The sequence below is a fragment of the Boleophthalmus pectinirostris genome, unplaced genomic scaffold (genome assembly GCF_026225935.1).
Source record: "Boleophthalmus pectinirostris isolate CB_2022bp ecotype Guang Dong unplaced genomic scaffold, ASM2622593v1 HiC_scaffold_13, whole genome shotgun sequence".
Classification (NCBI taxonomy): Eukaryota; Metazoa; Chordata; class Actinopteri; order Gobiiformes; family Gobiidae; genus Boleophthalmus; species Boleophthalmus pectinirostris.
The window spans coordinates 987,921-997,405 of NW_026571036.1; the positions used below are offsets into that span (position 1 = coordinate 987,921).

General features: G+C 40.1%; 2 protein-coding genes across 2 annotated transcripts; one reads left to right on the forward strand and one right to left on the reverse strand.

Annotated features, from left to right (window-relative positions):
* The first annotated feature begins 1,327 nt into the window (after nucleotides 1–1,327).
* Nucleotides 1,328–3,775, forward strand: LOC110163839 (zinc finger protein 239-like). Its single transcript, XM_020928845.2, has 2 exons — nucleotides 1,328–1,447; nucleotides 2,498–3,775. The coding sequence occupies exons 1-2, from the start codon at nucleotides 1,431–1,433 to the stop codon at nucleotides 3,597–3,599; spliced, it is 1,119 nt and encodes a 372-aa protein (XP_020784504.2). The 5' UTR covers nucleotides 1,328–1,430; the 3' UTR covers nucleotides 3,600–3,775.
* A 3,242-nt stretch (nucleotides 3,776–7,017) lies between these two features.
* On the reverse strand, nucleotides 7,018–8,540 carry LOC129407619 (zinc finger and BTB domain-containing protein 7C-like). Its single transcript, XM_055149172.1, has 2 exons — nucleotides 8,255–8,540; nucleotides 7,018–7,362 (listed from the first exon to the last, which is right to left on the reverse strand). The coding sequence occupies exons 1-2, from the start codon at nucleotides 8,484–8,486 to the stop codon at nucleotides 7,253–7,255; spliced, it is 342 nt and encodes a 113-aa protein (XP_055005147.1). The 5' UTR covers nucleotides 8,487–8,540; the 3' UTR covers nucleotides 7,018–7,252.
* Between the last annotated feature and the right edge of the window lie 945 nt (nucleotides 8,541–9,485).

Below are 9,485 nucleotides of genomic sequence, written 5' to 3' on the forward strand. Positions count from 1 at the left end.
GTGACAACATGAATAAAGTGACCGACATAAATAAAGTGACAAACATAAATAAAGTGACCGACATAAATAAAGTGACCGACATAAATAAAGTGACAGACAAAATAAAGTGACAAACAAAAAGTGACAATAAATAAAGTGACCGACATAAATAAAGTGACAGACATAAATAAAGTGACTGACATAAATAAAGTGACCGACATAAATAAAGTGACCGACATAAATAAAGTGACGACATAAATAAAGTGACAGACATAAATAAAGTGACTGACATAAATAAAGTGACAGACATAAATAAAGTGACTGACATAAATAAAGTGACAAACATGAATAAAGTGACAAACATAAATAAAGTGACAAACATAAATAAAGGGACAACATAAATAAAGTGACCGACATAAATAAAGTGACTGACATAAATAAAGTGACAAACAAAAATAAAGTGACAAACATAAATAAAGTGACAAACATAAATAAAGGACAGACATAAATAAAGTGACAAACCAAAAATAAAGTGACAAACATAAATAAAGTGACAAACATAAATAAAGTGACAACATAAATAAAGTGACCGACATAAATAAAGTGACAAACATGAATAAAGTGACAAACATAAATAAAGTGACAAACATAAATAAAGTGACAAACATAAATAAAGTGACAAACATAAATAAAGTGACAAACATAAATAAAGTGACCAACATAAATAAAGTGACAGACATAAATAAAGTGACAGACATAAATAAAGTGACAAACATAAATAAAGTGACAAACATGAATAAAGTGACCGACATAAATAAAGTAACAAACATAAATAAAGTGACAAACATAAATAAAGTGACAGACATAAATAAAGTGACAAACATAAATAAAGTGACAAACATGAATAAAGTGACCAACATAAATAAAGTAACAAACATAAATAAAGTGACAGACATAAAGAAAGTGACCGACATAAATAAAGTGACAAACATGAATAAAGTGAGCGACATAAATAAAGTGACAAACATAAATAAAGTAACAAACATAAATAAAGTGACCGACATAAATAAAGTGACAAACATGAATAAAGTGAGCGACATAAATAAAGTAACAAACATAAATAAAGTGACAAACATAAATAAAGTGACAGACATAAATAAAGTGACAAACATAAATAAAGTGACAAACATAAATAAAGTGACAAACATGAATAAAGTGACAAACATAAATAAAATGATCCACTTTTAAGTTGATTTATTTTTTATTTTTTTGCTACAGACAGAAAAAGTGACTTTAAAATCAAAAGTTCTGCATCGGTGGAGAATGTTTCTGTTTTGAGTTTTATCTATTTTGTCCACTCTGAGCTCCCGTAGCCGCCATATTGTTTTTCTGCCGTGTTGTTCAACTTTTCTTCAAGTGTTTTATTCCTGTAAACTTCTCTCTTTTGGCCCATGAAAAACATCCTCCCGTGAGTCCTGTAATGTTCTGACATGTTAACTCACTCTGTGGGGCACTTCGGGTTGTTTTATAGTTTAAGATTCTTGATCAAATTGAAGATGCTAGTAGCGTTAGCATGTCTATGGAGATTTCCATTGATGTTAGCATGATGCTAATCGCTTGTTTTCCAGACGTTTTGTGTGAAGTTCAGTAAATGTTCTTGTTCTTGTTGTGCATAAACAGTGTTGGGGAGTAACAGATTACATGTACTGGAGTAATCAGAGTACAAATTATGAGTACCTGTATTCAGTTACAGTTACTTTGTTGAAATAAATTGATTACACGGCGGGATTTTCCTGTTTTCACATTTTGGGCTATAATTGCTGTTTGGTAATTCCACTCATTGCCGAACATTAACTCAGGTCTAAACCAAGATCTAAACCAGGACCAAAACCAGGTCTAAACCAGGTCTACACCACGACTAAAACCAGGTCTAAACTAGATTTATACTAGATCTAAACTAGATCTAAACCAGGACTAAACCAGGATTTAACAGGACTAAATCCTGCTGTGTGGACGTGTTTCTTTGTCTTTTATCAATAATATTTTTAATTTGGTTCAGTAAAGTTTGGACTTTTTATTTTCTTTTATCAGATAAAACTTCTTATGTGAAGATTTCCTCGTCTTTGTTTCTCTACAACAAATCAAGTAATCCAAAGTAATCAGATTACATTACTCACTTTAAGTCATTTAATGGATTACATTATAAACTACACTTGGTGTATGTAATCTGTAATCTGTAGGGGGATTACATTTTAAAAGTAAACTTCCCAACACTGGTTACAGTTTTACAATCAATCAATTCCTGGGTGCTTATTGAGGACACGGGTCACTATCTGTAATAATCAAATACAAACTTAGTTCATTCATTCAGTCAGATGGAACTTGCTCGTAAAACACTGAAACATTCTTACACATGATTTACTCTGTGATTTTATGTGTATTTAGTTACAGTTACTTTATTGGAAGAGTTAAAAAAAGTGATTTTACTTGACACTTTCTTTCCTTTGTTCTGATGCAGAACTACAAGATCCACCAACAGAATGACCTTCACATGTGACCAGTGTGGAAAAGTGTGGTCAGAAGCTTTCAAACTGAAAAGACACTACAGAACTCACACAGAGGAAAGACCGTACGAGTGTGACCAGTGTGGGACGAGATTCAAACAATCTAGTCATCTCCATCGACATATGAGAATCCACACAGGGGTAAAACCGTACAGATGTGATGTTTGTGAGAAGACATTTTTACACTCAAGCAACCTAAAATCACATATGAGAGTCCACACTGGAGAGAAACTGTACGAGTGTGACCAGTGTGGGAAAAAATTTAGAATGTCTAGTCATCTCTATCAACATATGAGAGTCCACACAGGGGTAAAACCGTACAGATGTGATGTTTGTGAGAAGACATTTTTACAGTCAAGCTCCCTAAAATCACATATGAGAGTCCACACTGGAGAGAAACCATACGAGTGTGACCAGTGTGGGACGAGATTCAGACACTCTAGTGCTCTCCATATACATATGAGAATCCACACAGGAGAGAAACCGTATGAGTGTGACCAGTGTGGGATCCAATTTAGAGACTCTGGTGGTCTCCATAAACATATGAGAGTCCACACAGGGGTAAAACCGTACAGATGTGATGTTTGTGAGAAGACATTTTCACAGTCAAGTTCCCTAGAATCACATATGAGAGTCCACACTGGAGAGAAACCATACGAGTGTGACCAGTGTGGGATCAAATTCAAACACTCTTGTGCTCTCCATAGACATATGAGAGTCCACACTGGAGAGAAACCGTACAGATGTGACCAGTGTGGGAAAACTTTCTCTCGATCTTCCAGTCTCAATAGACACATGAGAGTTCACTTCAGGCACAGACTATACGAGTGTGAGAAGTGTGAAAAGTTCTTCAGAACATCCCAGGGACTGTCCAGTCACTACCGAACGCACACAGGAGACGAACCAGACGACTGTGAAGAAAGAGGGAAGGATTTGGGGTCTGTGGGGAAAGGAGAAAGAGCTGCTGAGGCTGGATCAAGTGAGCCTAGAGTCAGACTCAAGAAGCTGGAGATCAGGCTTCAGAGACTCCAGACTGTGGAGTTGGCCGATGTGTAGTGTCAACAATTACAAGTGTTAAATCCATGTTTGTTCATCTGTTCTTTGTCGTTTTGTGTTTAACTTTGTTTTCTTTGAGTGCACTTCCCTGTTCCTGAAATTGCATTTTGTTTTCTGCTGTGATGAAAAAAGTTAATTACAATATTAGAATTATAAAATAAAATCTGTTTTTTAGATCATTTGTTGTTGCTTGTCTCTGAACTTAAAGGTTCAGTGTGTAAAGGAGGCAGTGAAAAAGAGACAGAGACACATTTTATAAATAATTAATGAATCGCCAGTTTAGGAAAAATATATAATTTATTATTTGTTCTATAAATACCGACCTAGCTAAAAGGAACATTTTAAATCACCAGTTTAGGAAAAATAGGTCATTTATTATTTATTCTATAGATCACACACATACACAGACACACACACACAGTTTACTAGGACAACTAAAACGTGCAAATACGTGAAGGAAGCACACGAGGATGGAGAGAAGTGAGAAACCTGAGCACCAACGTCCAACGTCCAACCAGCCCCAGAGCAAAGAAACAAAAGTCAACAAAAACAAAAACATACAAGTGAGGTGAACAACAAATGAACATGAACCCGATACACACAAATTATACCCAAACTGAAACAAGGCAAAACACCCAAATAAAACAGCAAATGGTCAAACACACAAAACACAAACAAACATTAAAAACCCACAGAACAAAGAAGGTGCCCTCCCAGACAGACTACAGCGTCTACAAAAACAAACAAACAAACAAACAAACAAACAGGAACCCAATGAACAAACCAGAGAAGAAAGATTTGGTCAAAGAGGAAACCTGCCAGGTCCACAGCAAAATGCTTATAAAAAACAGAGACGAGCGAGCAGGTGGACTGGAGTAAAGGCGGATTACACCAGCTTAAATACCCAGCAGCAACATGGCACCGGCCGTCACCTGATACTGTGTCCTGCAACGGGCACCGGGTCAATCCACACGAAATCAGCCGTTTTCACGGAATCTCCCCGATGTCTGAAAAAACAGATGAAAAAACAGATTTAGAATCTATGACCAAGAATCTCCAATAATACAAATGTTCATCTTCCGACTCTTTTTTTGATGAACTTATGGTCTCTCAAACATGATTATAAATTAAGGCTTCAGAAAAAGTGAACATGGCCCCAAAATTTCGACGAGCCAAAACTCAGGAACGACTCAAGGGACTGAGCTGAAATTTGAGATTCTTTCATTTGGTCAATTTCAAAATTTTTAGAAATTTTTTAAAGCCAAATCTGAGATGCTCATTGGGGAGGGTGGCTGATTTCATATGGACTGACCCTGTATACACCTGTATATACACCTGTATTTACACCTGTATATACAGGTGTATATACAGGTGTATATACACCTGTATATACACCTGTATATACACCTGTATATACACTGTATTACACCTGTATATACCTGTATTTACACCTGTATATACACCTGTATATACACCTGTATTTACACCTGTATATACACCTGTATTTACACCTGTATATACACCTGTATATACAGGTGTATATACAGGTGTAAATACACCTGTATATACACCTGTATTTACACCTGTATATACACCTGTATATACACCTGTATTTACACCTGTATATACACCTGTATTTACACCTGTATATACACCTGTATATACACCTGTATTTACACCTGTATATACACCTGTATTTACACCTGTATTTACACCTGTATTTACACCTGTATTTATTTGTATTTATTTATTTGCTTCTTTTAATGACACAATTTAAACCTGAGGCCCTGTCAGGATCCAGAACACTGCTCCTGCTCCTGTCGGCTGCTCCTGTCAGCTGCTCCTGCCATTTTGACAGGGGTCTGGGAGACTTCAAACAGTGGCTCTGGTCTGAACGCTCCTCCTCCTCCAGCCCCTGTTCATCATCTCTGTGTCTGAGTCTGAGACCAGACCAAGACCAGACCAGACCAGAGCAAGACCAAGACCAGACCAGAGCAAGACCAAGACCAAGACCAGAGCAAGACCCAGACCAAGACCAAGACCAGACCAGACCAGAGCAAGACCAAGACCAAGACCAAGACCAGACCAGAGCAAGACCAAGACCACACAAGACCAAGACCAAGACCAAGACCAGAGCAAGACCGAGACCAGACCAAGACCAAGACCAGAGACCAAGACCAAGACCAAGACCGAGACCAGACCAAGACCAGACCAGACCTCGACCAAAGCCAAACCGTTGCTGGAGCTCAGGTCATGATGTTGTCGCTTGGGTCGGTCTCCGTGGCAACGAAGCTCCTGAGAAGAACGAGCGTTTGGACTGAACCTCGATCACGAATTTATGGAAAACCTCCTCAAGACCCGATCGGCCCCAAGGTAAGAGACAGACAGGTGCAGAGTCCCTGTCACACACACACAGTGACAGGTGAAGTGTCCCTGTCACACACACACAGTGACAGGTGAAGTGTCCCTGTCACACACACACAGTGACAGGTGCAGAGTCCCTGTCACACACACACAGTGACAGGTGAAGAGTCCCTGTCACACACACACACAGTGACAGGTGAAGTGTCCCTGTCACACACACACACAGTGACAGGTGAAGTGTCCCTGTCGCACACACACACACAGTGACAGGTGAAGAGTCCCTGTCGCACACACAGTGACAGGTGAAGTGTCCCTGTCACACACACAGTGACAGGTGAAGTGTCCCTGTCACACACACAGTGACAGGTGAAGTGTGTGTTTGTTTCGCAGCAGAGTGTCCTGGTGTTGTTCGTCTTCGCGGCGGCCATTTTGGGTCCAGCGGCGTGGATTCTTCACCGTCTCCCCGAGTACAGATGTGGTTCCGCCCCCTGAGTACATGGCTCCTCCCCCCGAGTACAGACGTGGCTCCGCCCCCTGAATACATGGCTCCTCCCCACGAGTACAGACGTGGCTCCGCCCCCCGAGTATGTGGCTCCTCCCCCTGAGTACAGACGTGGCTCCGCCCCCCGAGTATGTGGCTCCTCCCCCTGAGTACAGACGTGGCTCCGCCCCCCGAGTATGTGGCTCCTCCCCCTGAATGTGCTCTTCCCTTTTCTCATTGGTGGGAACATACTCGAGTAAAGCTCCGCCTTCCGAAGTGAAAAAAGCCGCTTTTAATGTTAAACCCTGTAAACCCTAAAACCTTCGACCCGGGAGGTTTGGGGGAAGTTGTGGTTTTAATGTTTCTTGTGTCGTTTTTGGAAACTGGTGAAATTAAAAAGTCAAAAAGACAAAGTTGTGTTTGTGTCGAGTTCTTTAAAATAAACCCGAGGGAGAGTAAATGTGCACAGTGGCGCCCCCTGGTCAGTTTGTGGAACGTTGCGTCTCGTGCGATTTAAACCTTTTCTCCCAAAGAAAGTCTGGAGCAGCTCAACTGAAGAACTAAAAGAAACAAGAAACTTTATGAACAGTTTTTATTTGTGACTTTGTGAAATCAACATTTATGAGTCGAGATGAAAAATGTCAGAAAGTTCAAACGAAACACAGAGTCGAGTTTCAAACAGAAAAGAATCTGTGAGGAAAAAAAAAAACATCATGAAAAACTTAAAAAAAAAATATTAATCTGCTGCATTTGCTCCAAACTTGAAGAATCCAAAGCAGAAGTGTCTCTGTTCACATTGTTCTGGACTTCAGGGTTTAGTTCTTTTAGGCTCCGGTTCAGAGTCACTTGGATCTTCATCTTCTTCATCTTCTTCATCTTCTTCATCTTCTTCATCTTCTTCATCTTCTTCATCCAGCTCTGAAAAAACACATCACATGTTCATATATACACATTATATATATATTTATATATATATAAAATATATACACATATAGACAGTGTTGGGAAGTTTACTTTTAAAATATACAGATTACAGATTACAAACCCCAAAATGTAGTCTGTCACGTAATCCATTAAATTACTTCAAGTGAGTAATGTAATCTGATTACTTTGGATTACTTGATTTGTTGTAGAGAAACAAAGACGAGGAAATCTTCACATAAGAAGTTTTATCTGATAAAAGAAAATAAAAAGTCCAAACTTTACTGAACCAAATTAAAAATATTATTGATAGAAAACGAAGAAACACGTCCACACAGCAGGATTTAGTCCTGTTCAATCCTGGTTTAGACCTGGTTTAGTCCTGGTTTAGACCTGGTTTAGTCCTGGTTTAGACCTGGTTTAGTCCTGGTTTAGTCCTGGTTTAGACCTGGTTTAGTTTCTGTCAATGAATGTTGTTATCGAGAAAAAAAATATTTTAAAAAAGGGGGATTTAACCCAAAATGTGAAAACAGTAAAATTCCTCTGTGTTTAATCCATTTATTTGAACAAAGTAACTGTAATCCAATTACCACTCACTGAAACAGTAACTGTAACTGAATACAGTTACTCATCATTTGTACTCTGATTACTCTGGTACATGTAATCTGTTACTCCACAACACTGCACACACACACACACACACACACACACACACACACAGACACATACACATACACACACATACACGCACGCACGCACACACACGCGCACACACACACGCACACGCACACACACACACACACACGTACAGTGTCGGTGTAACGTTACAGTTACTTTTTCAGGTACACCTGTACATTGTGACGCTGTTACAGAAAATCCGGGTTTTTACCTGTTGCGCACGCGCCCTGGCCCTGCTCCCGCTGCACGAGCTCCGTCAGTAAACACGTGACGTCATGGCTGAGCTCGCGCACGGCTGTGATCAAAGAGCCGAGCGCGAGAGTTCCGGTCCCGGTCCCGGTCCTGGTCTCGGTCCCGGTCTGGACCCGGGGCTTCACGCGCACGTGCACAGTCCGCGTGTGTCCGTCTCTGAGCCGCAGCTCCGCGCGCAGCTCCGCCGCCATGACCCGCTCAGTCACGTGATCACATTTCTATCAAAATAAGAGCTCGTTTATTTCCGGTCTCCCCAGAACAACAAACACGTGCGTGTGAAAGCGCGAGCACGTGCGTGTGAAAGCGCGAGCACGTGCGTGTGAAAGCGCGAGCACGTGCGTGTGAAAGCGCGAGCACGTGCGTGTGAAAGCGCGAGCACGTGCGTGTGAAAGCGCGAGCACGTGCGTGTGAAAGCGCGAGCACGTGCGTGTGAAAGCGCGAGCACGAGGTCAACATCACAAACTGCCACATCCGCGGTTTGGTTTGGTTTTTTTGGTTGGTGATAATAAAATTGTGACATGAGGTAATGAAGGAAACGCTTCGTGACTCACGTGCGTCAGTACGTCACATTTTCTTTGTGTTTTTTTGTCAGATTTTTTTCGTATTTTACCCAAACAAATGTCAGTTTATGTTTCTCTTTACTGCAGCAGGATCAGATTGACAGTGTTGGGGAGTAACAGATTACATGTACCGGAGTAATCAGAGTACAAATGATGAGTAACTGTATTCAGTTACAGTTACTGTTTCAGTGAGTGGTAATTGGATTACAGTTACTTTGTTCAAATAAATGGATTACACGGCGGGATTTTCCTGTTTTCACATTTTGGGCTTTATTCCCCCTTTAGAATAGTTTCCTTTAAAATAGAACTTGTCTCACAGTTTTATACAAGAAACGTCCCAGTGTTTTTATTTTTGACCTTCTGATCCCGTCAACAGTAAAGACAAATTATTCATTTTGGTAAAATACGGAAAAGCTGCTTAAAAACGTGATTATACTGAGTCATGTTGGTCATTATTGGTCTCGGTTTACAGTTTTATTATTACCAACGGCCACAAACTGAGTCATCTTCATCATCTTCATCTTCATCTTTACTCCAGACTCATGGTCCATTTTTAAACCAGACGAGGACAGTGACAAAACAGAACAATAAATATTCATGTTTTTAAAAGAACCTCACCAGAGTCTCCAC

What these genes read in the sequence shown, in the direction of transcription:
- LOC129407619 (XM_055149172.1), bottom strand. Translation starts at nt 8,486, where the DNA reads ATGGCGGCGGAGCTGCGCGCGGAGCTGCGGCTCAGAGACGGACACACG. An exon ending in CCAGGGCGCGTGCGCAACAG is followed by an intron (nt 7,363 to 8,254) that starts GTAAAAACCCGG and finishes GTGTTTTTTCAG; the next exon opens with AGCTGGATGAAGAAGATGAA.